The sequence below is a fragment of the Leucoraja erinacea genome, chromosome 15 (assembly GCF_028641065.1).
Source record: "Leucoraja erinacea ecotype New England chromosome 15, Leri_hhj_1, whole genome shotgun sequence".
Classification (NCBI taxonomy): Eukaryota; Metazoa; Chordata; class Chondrichthyes; order Rajiformes; family Rajidae; genus Leucoraja; species Leucoraja erinaceus.
In genome coordinates, this window is record NC_073391.1 from 40,706,357 (window position 1) to 40,729,252 (window position 22,896).

Here is a 22,896-nt window from a genome sequence, read left to right on the forward strand (position 1 = left end):
GTGGAAACAGGCCCTTCGGCCCAACTTGCCCACACTGGCCAACATGTCCCAGCTACACTAGTCCCACCTTCCTGCGTTTGGCACATATCCCTCCAAACTTGTGCTATCCATGTACCTGTCTTACTGCTTCTTAAACGTTGGGATAGTCCCAGCCTCAACTACCTCCTCTGGCAGCTTGTTCCGTACATCCACCAACCTTTGTATGAACAAGTAACCCCTCAGATTCCTATTAAATGTTTTCCCCTTCACCTTGAACCTTTTCCCTTCTGGTCCTCGATTCCCCTACTCTGGGCGAGAGACTCTGTACATCAACCCGATCTGTTCCTTTTGTGAAACAACAAATTCAGTGCACAACAGATTCAGTTTGCTTTAACCAAAAGCAGTTCGAAAGAGTCCATTATTGCGATGGTTTTACTGTCATGTACTGTTTACTGCAGCCCCGTTGTTAATAAATAATAAATAGTTCGCATTTCCGTAAATAACATCTTTAAAAATTGATGGGGGGGGGGGGGGGGGGGGGGGGGGACTTGTGTAAAGTTGGATTTTGTAACCAGGGTAGCCCCAGTATATTCTCTACAGGTGGGAAATGTTGTTAGGCTGTGTAGATTCGTTGAGTTTTTACTGCAAGTTTGCTCGTAGTAACGCTTCGCTGTTCTCACCTTACCTTTTGAAACCCAAATGTTCACTTTTAATCCACTGAAAATTTGTCATCCTTTCTTATCTTCCACTTTGCTGTGCTGCCCCCACATGAACTTTGACTCCAGACTGGCAGTTTGAGGGTAAGCTGGTGAATAGCCCAGATTTACAGTGACTTTTATATGTTCTTGCTCAGCTAATCTGTGCGCTTTGCCCACTGTGCCTTTAAGTTAATCCGTTTGTTTAAGTGGCACGTCGTCCTTGTATTGAGTTAAAGTTCCATTGTGTATATAAAGACGAGGGAAAATACTAAATGCTCACACAATGTATGTCCCACATATTTTCATTTCTTTTTAGATATCTTGTGTGACCTGCATTTTTCTTTTTTTTTTTTTTTAAAGTGATGTTTTGGCCGGTGAACCTTGAGTGTTGAAGTGTTTAAGCTGATCCTTATTGTACATCAGTGGGTTTGACATGTAATTTTTTTTTTTGTTGTTGCCACAAACAGATTGCAAACTTGCGAGATCAGGTCCTCCGGCTACAATCGTCGCCATTGATGAAGAAAGCCGAAATGGTGAGTGGTGCTTTACATTTCTCGTGACTTCAGATCATTGGCAAGTTTGACTTTTGTCACGCGGCATCGTTAACTTTGAACGGGCAGAACCCGAGTGTGCAAAGTAAAATGCACTTTGATGGGTTACATGTGAGTCAATCCCAGGGCCGATAGTGAAAGCTAAAGGTTCCAGCCCGCAAATGCCTCGTATGTTTGCATGACTTTCATCCCTCTACTTCAGTTTAATTTAGTTTAGACATACATTGGTGAGACCAAATCTGGAGTATGGTGTACAATTTTGGTCGCCCAATTATAGGAAGGATGTCAACAAAATAGAGAGAGTACAGAGGAGATTTACTAGAATGTTGCCTGGGTTTCAACAACTAAGTTGCAGAGATAGGTTGAATAAGTTAGGTCTTTATTCTCTGGAGCGCAGAAGGCTAAGGGGGGACCTGATAGAGGTCTTTAAAATGATGAGAGGGATAGACAGAGTTGATGTGGACAAGCTTTTCCCTTTGAGAACAGGGAAGATTCAAACAAGAGGACATGACTTCAGAATTAAGGGACAGAAGTTTAGGGGTAATATGAAGGGGAACTTCTTTACTCAGAGAGTGGTAGCGGTGTGGAATGAACTTCCAGTGGAAGTGGTGGAGGCAGGTTCATTGGTACCATTTAAAAATAAATTGGATAAGCATATGGATGAGAAGGGAATGGAGGGTTATGGTACGAGTGCAGGCAGGTGGGACTAAGGGGAAAAAAAATTTGTTTGGCATGGACTTGTAGGGCCGAGATGGCCTGTTTCCGTGCTGTAATTGTTATATGGTTATACAGCGCGGAAACAGGCCCTTCGGCCCACCGGGTCCGCGCCGACCAGCGATCCCCGCACATCAACACTATCCTACACACTAGGGACAATTTTTACATTTACCAGGCCGATTTACCTACAAACCTGTACATCTTTGGAGTGTGGGAGGAAACCGAAGATCTCGGATAAAACCCACGCATGTCACGGGGAGAACGTGCAAACTCCGTACAGACAGCACCCATAGTTGGGGTCGAACCCGGGTCTCCGGCCCTGCAAGCACTGTAAGACAGCAACTCTACAGCTGCACCACTGTGGCCACCCTTTGCTACTGTTCTTGTGGAGTCTGAAGAAGGGTCTCCACCCAAAACGTCACCTATTCCATCTCTACATAGATGCTGCCTCACCCGCTGAGTTACTCCAGCATTTTGTGTCTACCTTCGATTTTTTCCAGCTTCTGCAGTTCTTTTTCACACATTGAAATATGAGGACAGGCATGGGGATAGGAAGGGCTGAAAGGGCTATGGACCAAATGCATTCAAACATCAGGCCCCAACTTGGTCGACATGGACAGACTGTTTCATTGTCTGACCCTGTAACATTGAGTGCTTGAATAAGAATTTTAAATCGCTGTTCGATTTTGCCCGAGTTGTTTTAGTTCTCTGGGCAACACGATGACCTCCTGATGTGCCGAAGATTCTTTGCTAAAAATCTCTGCTGCTGGTGATCCAATGAACTTTGCATTTCATTTCACACTGAGTGACTTAAATAAACACATTTCTTTCACAATTCAGAGACGGTGCAACGTTTGCTGCAGTTTAGTTTATTGTCGTGTGTCGAGGAAAGCTTTTGTTGCGTGCTGACCAGTCAGCGGAAATACTGTCCATGATTACAATCGAGCCGTCCACAGTGTACAGATGCGTGATAAACAGAATAACTTTTCCTGCAAGATAAAGTCCAGTAAAGACTGATTCAAGATAGTCCAAGGGTCTCCAAATGAGGTAGGTGGTAGCTCAGGATCGCTCTCTAGTTGTTGGCAGGATGGTTCAGTTGCCTGATAACAGCTGGGAAGAAACTGCCCTTGAAAGAGAGATGTTAGTGTAAAAGAGTGATCAAAAAGAAAAACCCATTAAACAAAGAATTAGAGAAGAAAGTTAAGAAATAGGCCATAGAAAAAAACAACATCTGCAGTTCCTTCCGACACAGATGAGCCATGATGATATTGGAGGGCAAGGCTAGCTTTTGTGCTTATTGATTTTTGATACGCCAGGTTTGATTGAGGTTCAGTTCAAGTCATTATCTGTGGTAATGCACAATTAGTTATTCTCGGCTGCTGTTTGTTTTATGCACTTGCATATTAACATTTCTTATAATACACTGCGGACAATAATCACCATGTCCTGATCGTTTGAACAATGAAGTCCCTATATTATTCAATCTTTTGCTCAGCACTTGTCCTTACTGATTTATACCATTGAATCATCATGCAGCAATAAAGTGATTGGCAGGAAATGCACTTCTTTTGAAGAACATCGGAGGATTAAGACATTACTGGAGATTTTCAAGGAATCATAAGTAACTTGAGGACCTTGATCAGAACGCTTCATTGGCAGGATTGCTGCCATTCCAGCGCCAGAGACCTGGGTTCGATCCTGGCTATGGGTGCTTGTCTGTGCAGAGTTTGTACGTTCTCCCCGTGACCTTGTGGGTTTTCTCTGGGCTCTCCGGTTTCCTCCCACACTCCAAAGACATACGGGTTTGTAGGTTAATTTACATTGTAAATTGTCCCTAGTGTGTGAGGGATGCAGTTAACATTGGAGGGATTGCTGGTCAGCATGGACTCGGTGGGCCGAAGGGCCTGTTTCCGTGCAGTGTCTCTAAACTAAATGAAACTAAAATACAAAGTGCTGGAAGACTTTGTGGTTTGCTGAGGATTCTAACATCTGCAGTTCCTTTTAACTTGAGAACCGGTTACAACATGACGAAAAGAATCAGAACAGCCTTGAAATTCAGCTGAAAAGAAACACTTCACATCCTTTTCCATCTGTAATTCGGTCACAGTGGTTTGTTCTTATTTGAACAATTGACAATATATTGTGAGCTGTTGCGGGATTCCACTCAAAGACTAGAACAGTGTTTTGGAAGGTAGTTGGCCCAAGGCGTGCTATTGTGTGGGTCATTTGGAAACCAGATTTGGTTGACAGCTTGGAGTTGATTTGAGTTGATTTTTGTACCGAGGTACACTTTTGTTGCGTGCTTACCAGCCAGCGTAAAGACAATACAATCGAGCCGTCCACAATGCACAGATACATGATGAAGGGAATAACGTGAATAACATTTAGTGCAAGAGACCTAAAACCAGTAAAGTCCGATCAAAATAGTGATCAAAATAGATCAAAGTCCGATCAAAATTTGATTATAGAAGCTGGGATGTAATGTTAAAATTGTACAAGGCATTGGTGAGACCAAATCTGGAGTATGGTGTACAATTTTGGTCGCCCAATTATAGGAAGGATGTCAACAAAATAGAGAGAGTACAGAGGAGATTTACTAGAATGTTGCCTGGGTTTCAACAACTAAGTTACAGAGATAGGTTGAATAAGTTAGGTCTTTATTCTCTGGAGCGCAGAAGGTTAAGGGGGGACTTGATAGAGGTCTTTAAAATGATGAGAGGGATAGACAGAGTTGATGTGGACAAGCTTTTTCCCTTTGAGAATAGGGAAGATTCAAACAGGAGGACATGACTTCAGAATTAAGGGACAGAAGTTTAGGGGTAACATGAGGGGGAACTTCTTTACTCAGAGAGTGGTAGCCGTGTGGAATGAGCTTCCAGTGGAAGTGGTGGAGGCAGGTTCATTGGTATCATTTAAAAATAAATTGGATAGGCATATGGATGAGAAGGGAATGGAGGGTTATGGGACGAGTGCAGGCAGGTGGGACTAAGGGGAAAAAAAGTTGTTCGGCACGGACTTGTAGGGCCGAGATGGCCTGTTTCCGTGCTGTAATTGTTATATGGTTATATGGTTAAAAGTAGTCAGAGGGTTCTCTATTGAGGTAGATAGTTCAGAACTGCTCTCTGGTTGTTGGGGGGTGGTTCACTTGCCTGATAACAGCCGGGAAGAAACTGCCCCTGAATCTGGAGGTGCCCGATGGGAGAGTTAATGTACCTACTGCAAGATGCACCTTGTGTGAAATTTACTTGACTGAGCTAATTTACAATTCCTTCTAGCAATATTTTCCTTTGGCAGAGCTGCATCACATAACTGATACTTTGTACGTTTGTTTCCTCCACCCTCCAAAGACTTTGCAGGTTAATTGGCTTGGTGGTATATGAGTAAATTGTCTCTAGTGTGTTTGGGTTGTGTTAATGTGCGGGGATCGCTGGTCGGCGCGGACTCGGTGGGACGAAGGGCCTGTTTCCTCACTGTATCTCTAAACTAAACTAAAATTAATGATACTTTATGATACTTTATTGTCACATGTATCTGATGTACCGAGCTACAGCGAAATGCTTTGCCATTCTGACTACTTGAACCAACATTTGAAATTCCTGAACTCAGAAACATAGAAAATAGATGCAGGAGTAGGCCATTCAGCCTTTTGAGCCAGCACCACCATGGCTGATCATCCAAAATCAGTACCCCATTCCTGCTTTTGTTTTATAATGAAAGGGCCAGCTGTGTAGTCCATTAACCTTCAGAGGTGACCAGACTTGTTGGTTATTTTTGCACCTACGTTTCAGATTATGCGCTCTGCAGACTAAGCTGCCACTTCTCAATGCCGCTGTTTCTTGACATGCTTGATGTGTCTATCCCGTTATTCAATCCGGCATCTCAGTAGAAAGGCAGCAGGCATTTCTGGTACGTCTTCGACTCATAGTCGCAGCATGGTCGACACGAGGTCCTAGGAGGTCTTTGTAACTCTCCTTCATGCACGATAGTAGTCCCCGCTGAAAAATGCCCGCGAGTAAAAAAAGTTTGCCATGGAAAAATATTGATTTTTTAAAAATTTGTAGATTTAGTCGAGGTAGGTCGTAGTAGGTCGGCATGTTAGTCGTAGGTAATCGAGGGTAGTCGAAGGTAGTCAAAGGTAGTCGTAGATAGTCTTCAACATAGTCGAAGGGAGGTCGAAGGAGGTCTTCCACATAGTCGAAGGAGGTCTTCAACATGACACTTTTTCAAACTCTCCTAAACTCTTCTAAACTCACCAATTAGGTCACCGCAGTGGGGCAGCCCCTTAAGACTAGAGGCCAGAGCCTCAGAAATAAAGGATGTTCCTTTAGGAAGGAGATGCGCAGGAATTTTTATGGCAGAGATACATAGATTCTTGATTAGTACGGGCGTCAGGGGTTATGGGGCGAAGGGAGGAGAATGGGGTTGGGAGGGAGAGATAGATCAGCCATGATTGAATGGCGTAGTAGAATTGATGGGCCGACTGGCCTAATTTTCCTATCACTTATGACCTTTAGACCTCTCATTAAGCAACAGGGTCAAAATTAAGAGGTCTTTTTCCTTGTTGTAGGAAAACTCCCTGTAAATGTTTTCAACGATGATGAATGTAGCAGTTTCCTAGCCTCTAATAGAACAAAATAACCAGTGGATTCGAGTCGTACAGCGTGGAAACAGGCACTTCGGCCCATCTTGCCCGCACCGTCCAACATGTCTCATCTACTCTAGTCCCACCTGCCTGCATTTGGCCCATGTCCCTCTAAACCTGTCCTATCCATATACCTGGCTAACTGTTTCTTAAACGTTAGGATAGTACCTGCATAAACTCTCTCCTTTGGCAACTTCTTCCATACACCCACTACCTCTTGTGTGAAAACGTTACTCCTCAGGTTCCTGTTAAATCGATCCCCCCCCTCACCTTAAACCTATGTCCTCTGATTCTAAATTCCCCAACTCTGAGCAAGAGACTGTGCGATTCGAACCTGCATTTGATGAAGTGATATTTCCTCTAAACTCTGCCATGGTTTATAAGGCTCCTCAGCAATGAATATTGTAACCTTCATTCTGTAAAACTCCTGGTAGCTCTGGCATTATTTAATCCTGGCTGTGAGGCTGAAGATGAACTGTTTAGCATCTACGTGTGACAGTGCCTCGCTGAAACCCACAACCTTGTGATTTTTTAATGGCCATTTAGTGATTATATTTTCTCACTTTTTATTGCATCGGTGATGTATGGAAGAAAATGCACCATTGAATGTTTTATTAAACATTTATGAATTATGTAATGGGCGCTTTATGCTATGAGATTCTATTTACATTCCCAAGGAAAACACGGGAGTTTATGCACACGTTTAATGCGCAGCCACGCGCCTTCATCGTAAATGAATGTTGGCTTCAGTTTTTCTGTTTTATGTGGAGCAGATGGTTGCCTTTACTGTAACTTTTACTCGTGTTTTTATAAGAGCAAATAAAAACTAGAAACATGGAAGAAAGAAGACAAAAGGCTTCAACGTCACCTGTGTGTGTGCATTTGTGTGTGACTCTTATGGGGCTATCCCACTTACGCGACTTTTTCGCCGACTGCCAGCACCCGTCATAGGTCGTTGCAGATTGCCGAAAATTTGGTTAGACATCTGGGATTGAATCTCAGACTGCAGTGTCTCTTTCCCATTCTGAGAAGTAAGAAGTGTGGCCTCTCCTTCCTTAATGAAGATCGCCTTCCTTCCATGTCGCCTCTTTGCCATGTCATGCTCACTCCACACACACATCGAGAGTTCAATGAGCTGTTTCTTGTCCACATCAATGGTCAAGAACTGCTTCCAGTCTCTTATTTTTTGGCCTTTCCTCCTTTGATTATTCTCTTCTCCGCACACCCACACCGTGTCTGTTCACTTCACCAAATCTGGTTTGTACTGAAGACTACATCATTAGATGACAATGCATTGAAGATTTTGATGCCAATCTCCTTGAAGTTTGCAGGAATCTCTTTGAGAGAGTAGAATGCAGCATTGCCATCTTCCACTATCAATGTCTTGTTACTGGCAGGAGGTTTTGAGGAGTTGTCTACATATTTTAATAGGTAGTGTAGGCCTTTGGATGTATCAGCCTTTGCAAAGAAGTTGTCTGATGTACCAATGGAGTAGGGTACAGGGGTCAGAAAATACTTCATAATCTCCCATAGATCGAGTTGACTGACAGAACTTTGTGCTTTGACCATCAGTTGTAAAGCAACATCTACTTGTTGCTTGCATTATATAACCTTTCATTCAGATGTTTTGAGCTTCAGTCTTTTCTTTGTTTCTGCCATGGTTTTGAGCTTCAGATTCTTGATGGGTTCGGAGAATGCTGTCTTTTTCTCAAGTCGCACTCTGATGCACTTCTCTTTCTGTTCTATCCCTGTGGTAAGTACCTTTGTGACATATTTCGCAATTTTCTCAACACATGCACCAGAAGAGATGACATACAACCCAGTCTTGTCATTTATATCAAAAGGATTCCGGAAGCTCTTTACAGCATCAATGGCTTTCTTTACACATGCCTCACTTCTCCTTATCTCAGTTGGTTGTTGATCTCTGTGTTTGCCTCCGCGATTGGTACCAGAAGTCACGTCTGCGAGGCTGAGAGTTGCAGAGAGAAAGTGTGCCCTCTCTGTTGAAGGTCGAACCCATCTCTGATAAGCACTGTGATTCTCCAAGATGCCAGAGAGCCCAACATCGCTACCACCACCTCGAAATTCACATCGGTTTCCTTGTATGATTGACCTAGTGACACTGATGGCACCTCTTTCGAGGAAAGCCAGAGCACCGGGATGTGATTCTTCGATGTTTGCCGAGAACACAGCAAGATACGTCAGATAGCGGGAGTAATTGCGATCACCAAAGGTGAAGAAGAGAGTCCATGTGTTTCTTGTACTTTGCAGGATGACTCGCTAGAATTTAAAAGATTGAGGGGGGATCTTATAGAAACTTTCAAAATTATTAAGGGATTTGACAGGCTAGATGCAGGATGATTATTCCCGATGTTGGGGAAGTCCAGAACAAGGGGTCACAGTTTAAGGATAAGGTGGGAAGTCTTGAGATGAGAAAATCATTTTTTACTCTGAGTGGTGAATCTGTGGAATTCTCTGCCACAGAAGGTAGTTGAGGCCACACAGTTCATTGGCTATATTTAAGAGGGAGTTAGATGTGTCCCTTGTGGCTAAAGGGATTAGGGGGTATGGAGAGAAGGCAGGTACAGGATACTGAGTTGGAAGATCAGCCATGATCATATTGAATGGCAGTGCAGGCTCGAAGGGCTGAATGGCCTACTCCTGCACCTATTTTCTATGTTTCTATGACTCCACATGAAAGGATAGGCCTTCATTGCAGACACCCAAGTTGAATGTCGTAATGACAAATTCTTGGCCAACCTCATGACTTGCTTCTTCAGAAGCTCGTAAGCAGTCTTCAACTGTACTAAATTCCGTGATGGGATGATTGATCACAGGATAGTAGTCAATAGTGGTCACATTTGAAGGCACCTCCCCTGTTGCTGAGACAAAACCAGCCCAAGCTGGAAGCTCATGGCCTTTCTCACTACTCACTTTCCGGGAAAGCATCCATGCCAGATCTTCTCTTGTACACTGTTTGAATGCTTCATCCAGTGCTGCACACGGAAATCTGGATTTGCTTTCCCAGTTGACATGGGATGATGGAAGTTCAGCCAGCATTGCTTCACTTTATATGTAGAAAGGAACTGCAGATGCTAGTTTCCACTGAAGATAGACACAAAAAGCTCAGTAACTCAGCGTGTCAGGCAGTATCTCTGGAGAAAAGGAATGGATGTCGTTTTGGGTCAGACTTTACTTTTACTTTAGAGATACACCGGGTCCACGCCGACCAGCGATCATCCCGTACACCAGCGCTATCCCACGTACACCAGGAACAATGTTACAATTTTACCGTAGCTAATTAACCTACGAACCTGTACATCTTTGTAATGTGGGAGGAAACCGGAGCACTGGAATAAACCCACTTGGTCACAGGGCGACCCTGCAAACTCCATACAGAGAGCGCCCATAGTCACTATCGAACCCGGGTCTCTGGCGCTGTAAAGGGCCTGTCCCACTTAGACTGTTTTTAGGTCCCTGAAAAACCGGCGACTGAACCCCCCCCCCCCCCCCTTCGACAAAAAATTTTAAGTAGAATAATTTCTGTAACACCAATAAAAGAACAAAGTCAGCACCTGGAGACATCCTACGTCATCTGGCGACAACTACGACAGCTCCTACGTCAGGAGAAGTCAAGCTACTCTCATTGGTGTCAAACCCACTGTCGCCGACTGTCTCCGAAAATGTTTCTACATGTCGGAAATCCAGCGGCGATCAGAAAGACGCTCCGACTCTTTGGGCGACTGCGGAGACTACTCACAACCATACAGGCGACACCCCGGTGACCATGTGATGACTGACGGCAGCCTAGTCGCTTGTAGTCGCTTACAGAATAGCCTGAGTGGGACAGGCCCTTAATGCCCCTGTCCCACTTAGGAAACCAGAATGGAAACCTCTGGATAATTTGCGCCCCACCCAAGGTTTCCATGCGGTTCCCGGAGGTTGCAGGTAGTGGAAGCAGGTACGGAGACTGACAAAAACCTCCGGGAACCTCCGGGAACCGCATGGAAACCTTGGGTGGGGCGCAAATTCTCCAGAGGTTTCCGTTCAGGTTTCCTAAGTGGGACAGGGGCATAAGGCAGCAACTCTACTGCTGTATCACCGTGCTGCATCTGTGAAGAGAGTGCAGAGGAAATGCTTATAGCTTATTTATAGTTATAGCTCGATTATGATTACAGCCTGATATTATTTTAAATATGCTTGAAATATTAACAGTCTGATCAATCATATTTATGTACTGATGAATGAATACGTGAAGGTAATTTAATTTGTCTTAATTCCATAGTGGTCCTTGCGTTGCAGTGGGGCTATTTATTAACTAGTTTTAACAGGCAGCTGGTGACCACTGAGAAATGATACAGCAAGGTATATTAATATAGCACAGATAATGTATCTGTTCATTAATTGTCCATAACTGTCAGGAACAATTTACTGTCATCAGAGTGCAGCTAATCTTTTATCATGTCGTGCCAGCCTTCGTTTGATGTCATTTTTTTATTGTTTCTTTTACAGCACATACTCAATCTGCGTTGCCCTTGTTTGTTGTCTTGCATTGATTCATTCTTATTGAATTGAAGTGAATTGAGCCTCACTGTAGACTTTAGCCTGACCCGCTGAGTTACTACAGCACTTTTGTTTTAGTTTTAGAGCTACAGTGTGGAAACAGGCCCTTCGGCCCACCTGACCAGTGTTCACCCCGAACACTGATACGTTAGGGACAATTTACACAAGCCAATGAACCCATAAACCTGTACGTCTTTAGAGTGTGGGAGGAAACTGGATCCACCCGGAGGAAAACCATGGACGTCACAGGGAGATTGTACAAACTACATACAGACGGCACCCGTAGTCAGGATCGAACCCGGGTCTCTGCTGCTATAAGGCAGCAGCTCAACCGCTGTTTAAGAAGGAACTGCATATGCTGGAAAATCGAAGGTAAACAAAAATGCTGGAGAAACTCAGCGGGTGAGGCAGCATCTGTGGAACAGAGGCAAGTAGGCGACGTCACATATTCTTTCGTTCCATAGACGCTGCCTCACCCGCTGAGTTTCTCCAGCTCTACCGCTGCGCCACCGTGCCACCCTGGCATGGCCTGGAGATAGTAATGTCATGTCTGTGCGCAGTTCAGTTCAATTAAAGGAGAAAAAAAATTAATTGTAAATCAAGGACTTCATGCAAGTTTGTTGTCCAAGTCTTCTGCTCGTAGGTCAAGCTTACACATAATAGATTCAGGACATGACCAGTGCACCAGTAATGTTTACAACCCTCTTTTGTAATTTTCAAGCCTGCGTGCATAATCCATGCTGTTTACAAGCCACTCTTGCAGAAGTAAGCCTTCACGGCACCTGCGATGTTTGTTTGCTTCTCCATCCAGAAGTCAGGAACTTTTTTCCCAGGATGGAACTGTTAGGTTTAAGATGTGTGGGGGAGACTTATGTGGAGATGCATGAGGCAGATTTTTATACAGGGAGTAGTGGATGTCCGACACACTGCCAGGGAAGGTGGTAGAAGAATAGAAAGGTGATGGAAAGATGGTAGAATGGCAAGGCTTGAGAGGCATTTGGATACATAGGGAATAGAGGGAAATAGGCCATATTAATTAGTTCCCATCGTGGTGAGTGTATTCAAGGTGGGTGGAGGGTCTGGTCCTGCGCTGTAATATTTTCTATGTTCTAGTTGTGTTTAGTTTAGAGATACAGCGCGGAAACAGACCCTTCGGCCCACCGGGTCCGTGCTGACCAGCGATCCCCGCATATTAATACTATCCCACCCACTTGTTCTATGAAAGAAGATTGATTGAACTGGTTGATCTTCCATGATTGAGCAACACCAAATGTATTATAATAAAGGAATATATTTTGGATTTTTTACCAAATTATGGTATGAATATCATTCCGACTTATGGTACGGTACTTCAATTTCAATAATTCATGCTGCTCGACACAATAAACTAAATTGTTGTGTGTGCAACTTGCATTAATGAAGATGAGGGTCATTTTGAGCAGATTCATCTTTCAGAAAGATTTGGCCCAACTTGCCCACGCCGACCAACAAGCCCCATCTACACTAGTCCTACCTGCCTGTGTTTTGCCCAAATCCGTCTAAACCTATCCAAATATTTTTTAAATGGTGTGATAACACCTGCCTCAGAGTTAACTCTGAGGATTGACACAAAAAGCTGGAGTAACTCAGCGGGTCAGGCAGCATCTCTGGAGAAAAAGAACAGGTGACATTTCAGGTCGAGACGGTTCTTCAGACTGAGAGTCAATGTCGGAGGGGAACTAGAGATATGAAAAGTTCAGGACAATTCAGAGCCTGCACCCATAACCAAGTAAAGGTGGAGCCCACAATGGTCCATTGTTGGCTGTGGAAGAGGTGATAACGAAGGGATGTACAGATACGAACAGTAGAACCGACAAGATGACGAGGTGGGAGAGGGAGGGATGAGAGGGAATGCATGGGTCACTTGAAACCAACTTTCATACCATTGGGTTTGTAAGTCTTTCTGGCGGCTGTCACTCTACTCAACACGTACCTCGGTGACTGCCCAATCACCACCACCCCCCCCCCCCCCCCCCCCCCCCCTCCCTCCGGACACTTATTATTTTTTTATTCAAATCGTTTGCTATGTCGCTCTTCAAGGGAGATGCTAAATGCATTTTGTTGTCTCTGTACTGTACACTGACAATGACAATTAAAATTGAATCTGAATCTGAATCTGAATCTAAGCTGCCTAAATGAAATATGAGGTACTGTTCCTCCACTTTGCGTGTGGCCTCACTTTTGACAGTGGAGGAAGCCCACGACAGAAAGTGGGAATGGGGAGGTGAGTTTAAATGCTTGGCAACCTACTTGCTGTGGCAGTCATCGTTTCAGATTACACCCAACACCAATGTGTGGACAATTCTATCTCTGCTCAGCATCCCCTTTGGAAAATTGTATTAATTTGCTACTAGTTTTCGATCAAGGTTTCAAAGAAGGTTTCAAAAGGTTTTCCCTGCTTCATGCTGCATTATATAAACACAGTCCTTTTCTAAAATAAAAGACAAAGTACTAGAGTAACTCAGCAGATTGGACAGCATCTCTGGAGGACGTGGATAGGTGAAGCTGCGGGTCGTGACCCTTCTTCAGAAGGATTGTGGCAGCAGGGAGTTATGCCCCTGTCCCACTTAGGAAACCTGAACGGAAACCTCTGGAGACTTTGCGCCCCACCCAAGGTTTCCATGCGGTTCCCGGAGGTTTTTGTCAGTCTCCCTACCTGCAACCTGCAACCTCCGGCAACCACCTGCAACCTCCGGAAACCGCACGGAAACCTTGGGTGGGGCACAAAGTCTCCAGAGGTTTCCGTTCAGCTTTCCTAAGTGGGACAGGGGCATAAAGGGCAAAGGTTCTACTGATCACATTCGTGTACGGGATGGCACGGTGGCGCAGCGGTAGAGTTGCTGCCTTACAGCGACACAGCGCCAGAGACCCAGCGACTACGGGTGCACCACTGTACGAAGTTAGAACTTTCTTCCCCCCCGTGAACTGCGTGGGTTTTCTCCGAGATCTTCGGTCTCCTCCCACGCTCCAAAGATGTACAGGTTTGTCTGTTCATTGGCTTTGTATAAATGTAAATTGTCCCTAGTGTGTGTAGGGTAGTTCATGTGTGGGTGAATCGCTGGTCGGCATGGACTCGGTGGGCCGAAGGGCCTGTTTCCGCGCAGCATCTCTAAAACTTTAAAAAGAAAAAAGAAAAGGTCCAGAGCATAGAGCAAGGTTTGCACGCCAGAGTGGCATAAACAAGGTCCTTGAAGTGAGGGCCCAATTAATAAATTTTGAAATGCTTTCCTGATCACATAGGGTCAAAATACTGCTTGGGGGAAACGCGTGGCCATGTTATTTTGGTAAACGCAGCTCTCAAATTCATTAATTCAATGCATTATATCTTCTGGTGACTCCTCTGACAATCCAATTTATGTTAAGAACAAAAACAATGCACAGGAAACCCTTTAGAAATAGCTGGACCTGCAGCAGTCCATTCAGAAACATTCCAGTGAAGTCTTCAAGAAGATGAATAATTTATGTGACGGTGGTAATGTTCACTTTGCAAGAGAATTAAATTGGCTTGTTCACAATCCAACCTACCCCGAAGCCACCTACCGAAGATTTGTCTCTCTCTCTCTCAAAGTCCCTTTAACTTCCTATGTTTCTCTCTGTGGATTATATGGTCACAAGGGATAGGAGTAGAATTAAGGCCATTCAGCCCGTCACATCTACTCCACCATTCAATCATGGGTGATCTATCGTAGACACAAGTGCTGGAGAAACTCAGCAGGTGAGGCAGCATCTATGGAGCGAAGGAAATAGGCAACGCTTTGGGTCGAAATCCTTCTTCAGACTGATCTATCTATCTCTCCCTCACAACCCTTCTTCGGCCTTCTCCCCATAACCCCTGACACCGGTACTAATCAATAATACATCATTCTCTGCCTTAGAAATATCCATTGCTTTGGCCTCCACAGCCTTCACTACATTCTAACTAAAGAAATTCCTCCTCATCTCCTTCCGAAATGTATGTCCTTTAATTCTGAGGCTGTGACCTCTCGTCTTAAACTCCCCCACCAGTGGAAACATTCTCTGCACATCCACTCTACCCCATTCTCCTGCCTTCTCGCCATAACCTCTGACACCCGTACTAACCAGGAATCAGGAATCAGGAATGAGTTCAAAATTGGGAAGAAACTTCATGGAAGGATTGTAGGCTGCTTGCCACTGAACGTAAAGAATATTCTGTGATCTTAGAAAAAATCCATAAACTGCCTTACTAACTCCTCTGGTGAACAAATCCCAGTGTGTTCCTTCTTTGATTACATTAGTGTACACTTCACAGCAGCCAGCATATGCATCAGATTGATCTGAAGAACTACTGAGCTCCTCGGACAGTTTTCAATGATACAATATGATCCCATTTTGTGAGGCTCTAACCAGAATGATGTGTTGGAATACAAGCTGTCATGTACGTGCTAAGAATGCACCATTGAGGAACAAAGGCCTTGCCCTGCACTGATCTCGTGCCATTGACATTCTCCCACTTGTCTATTTAGCACTTTGTCTATTAAGGGTGGCACGGTGGCACAGCGGTAGAGTAGCCTCCTTACAGCACTTGCAGCACCGCAGACACGGGTTCGATCCCGACCACTGGTGCTTGTCTCAACGTTCTCCCCGAGATCTTCGGTTTCCTCCCACACTCCAATGACGTATAGATTTGTAGGTAAATTGGCTGGGTATAAATGTAAATTGTCCCTAGTGTGTGTAGGATAGTTTTAATGTGCGGGGATAGCTGGTCGGTGCTGACTCGGTGGGCCGAAGGGCCTGTTTCCGCATTGTGTCTAAACTAAACTAAATTTATTCGGAACTGCACAGGGAGCCAGTGGAGAGAGGCCAGAAGCGGGGTGTTGTGGTCCCTTTTTCGGGTTCTGCGGCTTTTTGGACCAGTAGCAGGCGGGACAGGGAAGATTGGCTGATGCCAGTGTAAAGGGAGTTGCAGTAGTCGAGGTGGGAGGAGATAATTGTGTGGATGATCTTTTCGAGGTCACCAAAGTGGAGGAATCGTTTTATTTTAGCTATCGTCCGAAGCTGAAAGAAGCTAGCTTTTACCACGGCATTGACTTGTTTGTCAAAATTCAACGCTGATTCAAATATCACGCCAAGGTTTTTGACGTGAGGTTTGAGCAATGGGGTAAGGCTTCCAAAGCTGCCTGCTATCGTTTTGATTGAGTCCGAGGGGCCGAGAAGGATGACCTGAGACTTACTCTCGTTTAGTTGGAGGAATTTCTGGGCCATCCAACACTTTATATCGTCGAGAGCAGCGGATAAGGTTAAGTAGATTTGATCGGTTGTTGGGCTTCAGGGGGAGATAAAATTGTGTATCGTCTGCATAGCAGTGGAAGGAAATGACGTCCCTTTGAATGACGGCCTAACGGGAGCATATACAGGGAGAAGAGAATGGGGCCACGGATGGAACCTTGTGGAACCCCCCAGCAGAGATTAGCTGGGGAGGAGAAAGAGTTGCCTATGTTAGTAGAGTAACTCCTACCTTTGAGGTAGGAGATGAACCAGCTCAGGGCAGTGCCATCAACACCAACCCCATACCGGAGACGGTCAATTAGGATGGTGTGGTCGACAGTGTCAAATGCTACGCTGAGGTCAAGAAGGAGCAGGATTACACAGTCGCCGGAGTCAACAGTGAGAAGTAGGTTCCTGGGGTCATTCTCGTAAACCTCGGAAACCCTTTCCAATGCCAGCACATCCCTCCTCAGATTTGGGGCCCAAAACTCCTCACAATATTCCAAATGCGGCCTGACCAGTACCTGAAAGAGCCGCAGCATCACATCCCTGTTCTTGTATATTAGCCCCCCTCGAAATAAATGTGAGCATTGCACTCACCTTCCTTAAATTCGACTTGAAAATTATCTTGTTTAAGAAGGAACTGCAGATCCTTGAATGGAGTCAAGGGGGGAGGTAAAGCGACAAGTGTAGAATTTCCTGTGGTTGCAAGGGAAAGTGCCCGGAGAGGCGGTGGCGCGGATGGGAAGGGACGAATTGACCAGGGAGTTACAGAGGGAGCGGTCTCTGCGGAAAGCCGAAAGGGGAGGAGATGGGAAGATGTGGCCAGTGGTGGGGTCACGTTGGAGGAGGCGAAATTGACAGACGATTATTTGTTGTACGTGACGGCTGGTAGGGTGGAAGGTGAGGACAAGGGGGACTCTGCCCTTGTTACGAATGGGGGGAGTGGGAGTAGAGTCACGGGGTATAGAAGAGAGCCTCATCTAGAAGGGGGGAACTCCCGTTCCCTGAAGAATGTCCTCATCTACGATGCCCTGGTGTGCAATACCTCAACTTGGATGCAGATGCGGCGTAGACGGAGGAATTGGTAGGGGATGGAGTCCTTACAGGAAGCAGGGTGGGAAGAAGTGTAGTCCAGATAGCCAGTTCATCCATTCCCACCCGTACCACTCCCTCTCCGGGCACTTTCCCTTGCAACCGCAGGAAATGCTACACTTGTCACTTTACCTCCCCCCTTGACTCCATTCAAGGACGCAAGCAGTCTTTCCAGGTGCGGCGGAGGTTCACCTGCACCTCCTCCAACCTCATCTATTGCATCTGCTGCTCTAGATGTCAGCTGCTCTACATCGGTGAGACCAAACGCAGGCTTGGCGATCGCTTCGCCGAACACCTCCACTCGGTTCGCAATAACCAACCTGATCTGCCGGTGGCTCAGCACTTCAACTCCCCCTCCCATTCCGAATCCGACCTTTCTGTCCTGGGCCTCCTCCATGGCCAGAGTGAGGACAACCATAAATTGGAGGAGCATCGCCTCATACTTCGCTTGGGTTTTTTACACCCCAGCAGTATGAACATTGACTTCTCTAATTTTAGGTAGTCCTTACTTTCTCCTCCCCTTCTCAGCTCTCCCTCAGCCCACTGGCTCCACCTCTTCCTTTCATCTTCCCGCCCCTCCCCCCCACCCTCACATCAGTCTGAAGAAGGGTTTTGGCCCGAAACGTTGCCTATTTCCTTAGCTTCATAGATGCTGCCTCAACCGCTGAGTTTCTCCAGCATTTTTGTCTACCTTGCAAATTAACTTGTTGGGAATCCTGCACCAGCACTCCCAAGTCCCTTTGCACCTCCCATTTCTCAATTCTCTCCACTGAGAAAATAGTCTACTCCTTTATCCTACGACCAAAATGCATGACTCCACACTTTGCTACTATCAGAGGAAGGACGGCGGAAGTGGTGAGATAGAGCTGGGGACTGACAGTGCAGTGTTTTAGTGCAACAGCCCTTTTCCTGTTTAATTTCAGCTGCAGATTCTCAATCAGGATTTTACTTGCTTCGTCGCTGTGATAGCTATCATCAGAAGATTTGAGAGATAAGCGGAGCAAGTGACAGCTGAAAGTAATTGTCAAAAAAGGTTATCTGTTGATGAGTAGTGCAGGCCGCCAATGCATATTCCACTGTGTTGGTGAAGGAGGATGAGTTTGGTGTAAAGGTCTGACGATTTTGTTTTAGTTTAGAGATACAGCGCTGAATCAGGCCCCTTCGGCCTGCTGAGTCTGCGCAGACCTGCGACCCCCGCAGACTGGCACTATGCTACACACACGAAGGACAATTTATAGTTATACCAAGCCAATTAGCCTACAAACTTGTACTGCTTTGGAGTGTCGGAGGTAACCGGAGTTCCCAGAGAATACTCAGGATCGAACCTGGGTCTCTGGCGTTGTAAGGCAGCAACTATACTGCTGCGTTCAAGAAAGAACTGCAGATGCTGGAAGATCGAAGGTACACAAAAATGCTGGAGAAATTCAGCGGGTGCAGCAGCATCTATGGAGCGAAGGAAATAGGCAATGTTTCGGGTCGAAACGTTGCCTATTTCCTTCGCTCCATAGACCCTGCCTCACCCGCTGAGTTTTCTCCAGCTCTACCGCTGCACCACCGTGCCACCCTGGCATGGCCTGAAGATAGTAATGTCATATCTGTGCGCAGTTCAGTTCATGTGCAGGAGGGAACTGCAGATTCTGGTTTACACCGAAGATAGACACAGAATGCTGGAGTGACTCAGTGGGTCGGGCAGCATCTCTGGAGAGAAGAAATGGGTGACTTTTCAGGTTGAAGCCCTTCTTGAGACTGAGAGTCAGGGGAGAGGAAATCGAGAGGTAAGAAAGGTTCAGAACAAATCAGCGCCGGCACCGATGACCAAGGAAAGGTGGAGCTCACAACGGGTCAATTGTTGGCTGTGGAAGAGGAGATAACGAAGGGCCATATGGATGAGAACAGTGGATCTTCCATTGCCTCATTCTACACCTCACGCTGCCTCGGCAAGACACTAATCAAGGACAAGTCTCACCCTGCTCACTCCTTCTTTTCCCCTCTCCCATCAGGTAAGAGGTACAAGAGTGTGAAAATCCACACCTCCGGACTGAAGAAGGCAATTCATCATCTGTCTATTCCCTCCATAGATGCTGACTGACCCTCTGAGTTCCTCTAACACTTTAATTTTTTGCTCGAACCTATTTCTTATGCTGTTATCTCAACACGTTCAATTGAATGCACTACCCCTAGTTCTTCCACCTATTCACTCCATTTACTTTGGCGAATTTTGTTGTCCTCTCTTTTTGTCATTAATGAAGGAAATCATGACCCATTATAGCAATTTCCTCCCTGCATCATAGGCCAATGTATTCAACAAAGTTCTGCATTTAAGAATTTCAAAGAATTTGAAACTGTTTAAAAAAAGTGTTCCTCTTGTGTAGGACAGTGTTAGTGTACAGGGCGTGTCAGAAAGAAATGCAGATGCTGGTTTAAATCGAAGATGGACACAAAATGCTGGAGTAACTCAGCGGGTGAGGCAGCATCTCTGGAGAGAAGGAATGGGCGACGTTTCGGGTCGAGACTCTTCGTCAGACGTTTCGGGTCAAAACCTGAAACGTCACCCATTCCTTCTCTCCATAGGTGCTGCCTCATCCACTGAGGCACTCTAGCATTTTGTGTCTACTTTAGTGTACAGGGTCGTCAATGGTTGGCCAGTTGCCCCAAGGGCCTGCTTCCGTGCTGTGTCTTTAAAGCCTAAAGTGGTCTAAAATAATGATAATTGTAATTTTAGCAACTGAAGCCAATTGTTGTTTATACTGCTGCTACTTGAAACATTGTAGAGCTGGTCCCCGGCACTGCTGTGTTTGCTTATGGCAATCATGGGCTTCATAAAAAAATAAACATCAAAGTAATTTTAATTACGTATTTATTCTTTACTTGAATAAGTTTATGAGCATAATTTTGTGATGTGTCATCTGTTACAAATCACAAAAGGAGCCTGGTCGATAGATTATCTTAATCTTCCCTGCAGATATATCGGCTGAACAAAGTTCAGTTTAGTTTAGAGATGCAGTGCGGAAACAGGCCCTTCAGCCCTTTGAGTCCATGCTGATCTGCGATCCCCGCACACTAACGCTATCCTGCACGCACGAGGGACAATTTACATTTATACTTAGGCAATTAACCTGCAAACCTGCACGTCTTTGTAGTGTGGGAGGAAAGCGAAGATCTCGGAGAAAACCCACTCAGTCACGGGAAGAAGGTACAAACTCCGTACGGGCAGCACCCGTAGTCGGGGTCGAACCCGGGTCTCTGGCGCTGCAAACGCTGTAAGACAGCAACTCTACCGCTGCACCACTGCACCACACTGCTACACAAGGTCTTGATGCAAAGCTCAAGTATCAACTAGATTCACGCCTGAGCTGTGAAATGTGATCAGCACAGTGGCGCCACAGTGGCGCAGCAGTAGAGTTGCTTCCTTACAGAGCCAGAGACCTTGATTCGATCCTGACTATGTGTGCTGTCTGTACATTCTACCTGTGACCACGTGGGCTTTCTCCGGGTGCTCCGGTTTACTCCAAAAGACGTGCGGGTTTGTAGGTTAATAGGCTTTGGTACATTGTCCAAATTAGCCCCTCGTGTGTGTGTGGGTTAATGTACGGGCTGATGGCCGGTTGGCTCAGTCTCGGTGGGTGAAAGGGCCTGTTTCCGCGCTGTATCTCTAAAGCCTCAAGCAGTGGCTGGAGAACCTCTTTCCAGACATTGACAGTGAATAATGGAACAGCAAGGCCAGTGATGTAAGTGATAAACCTGGATAGAGTGGATGTGGGGAGGATGTTTCCACTCGTGGGAGAGTCTAGGACCAGAGGTCGTAGGCTCAGAATTAAAGGATGTTCCTTTACAACGGAATTTCTTTAGTCAGAAGGTGGTGAATCTGTGGAACTCATTGCCACAGAAGGCTGTGGAGGTCAAGTCTGGATATTTTTAAAGCAGAGATAGATAGCTTTGTGTTTAGTACGGGTGTCAGAGGTTACAGGGAAAAGGCAGGAGAATGGGGTTGGGCGGGAGAGATAGGTCAGCCATGATTACAGGCATTGGGCAGATATTTCAGTGAAACAAACTTCTTGATGAAAGCTCAATTGTCCATTAGATTCACACCACCAGTCACTTCAATACTCCAGTGGTACCTGATGTGCCATCGTGTCATTTCTTACAGCAGTGAAATGCTTGATGCTTCATGAAGCTTGATGCTTCACCTGCACTAAAAAAGTAGTGCACCAGAAACTTCAAAGTAAATTTGTCACAGGCAGCAGGTGTATGGAACGAGCTGCCGGAGATGGTAGTTGAGGCAGCGGCGTTGTAATAGCATTTTGACACCAGCGATCACACACACCAGGAACTACTTTGCAGAAGCCAATTAACCTACAAACCTCTACGTCTTTGGAGAGTGGGAGGAAGCCGGAGATCCCGGAGAAAACCCACGTGGGTCACGGGGAGAACATACAAACTCCATACAGACCGCACCCACGGTCAGGATCGAACCTGGTCGCTGGTGATGCTGTAAGGCAGTAACTCTACCGTTGCACCGTTGCGCCACTGTGCCGCCCTATTGGCGAGCTTGTGTTGCTTTCCACTCATGTTCAGTGGTTTCAATTTCATGAACTTGCGGAGTCCCAGCTCCTTCTTGCATGCCTTGTTGTCAATATTCTCTTTCATCATTTTCACCGTTCACCTCACCGCCCCCCTGAAGATAGACACAAAAAGCTGGAGTGACTTAATGGGACAGGCAGCATCTCTGGAGAGAAGGAATGGGCGACGTTTCAGGTCGGGACCCATCTTCAGAAGTTGTACGTTCTCCCCACGACCACGTGGGTTTTCCCCGGGTGCTCCGGCGTTGATTGTGGATGATCAGCCATGTGGGACGACAGATGGCGCAATGGGCTAAGTGTTCGGCTGGCGATCGGAAGGTAGCCGGTTCGAATCCCGCTTGGAGTGCATACTGTCGTTGTGTCCTTGGGGCAAGACACTTCACCCACCTTTGCCAGTGTGTAAATGTAATGTAATTATGTGAAGCACTTTGGGGTCAATGCAAGTTGACTAAAAATGTGCTATATAAATAAGATTATTATTATTATGATCACATTGAATGGTGGTGCTGGCTCGAATGGTCTACTCCTGCACCCTATTGTTCCCCCCCCCCCCCCCCCCCCCCCCCCCCCCCCCCCCCCCCCCCCCCCCCCCCCCCCCCCCCCCCCCATGCTGCAAAGGCGTGCAGGTTAATCGATCGAAATGGCCTCTGTAAATTGTGAATCGTCCCTCGTGTGTCCAACACAGCGCTAGTGTACGGGGTGGTCGCTGGTCGGCGCGGACCCGGTGGGCCGAAGGACCCGCTTTCCCTCTGTATCTCTGAAGTAAAGTCATTGAGTTTTAACGCCTGAGCTTCAGAACGAAGGAG

General features: G+C 46.0%; 1 protein-coding gene across 1 annotated transcript in view; it reads left to right on the top strand.

The window, feature by feature from the left end:
• Positions 1 to 22,896, top strand: part of pcdh15b (protocadherin-related 15b) — a 1,024,406-nt gene that overhangs the window by 585,918 nt on the left and 415,592 nt on the right. Inside the window, 1 exon segment of the mRNA XM_055647246.1 lies at positions 1,145 to 1,210. Coding sequence (XP_055503221.1) covers positions 1,145 to 1,210 — 66 coding nt within the window.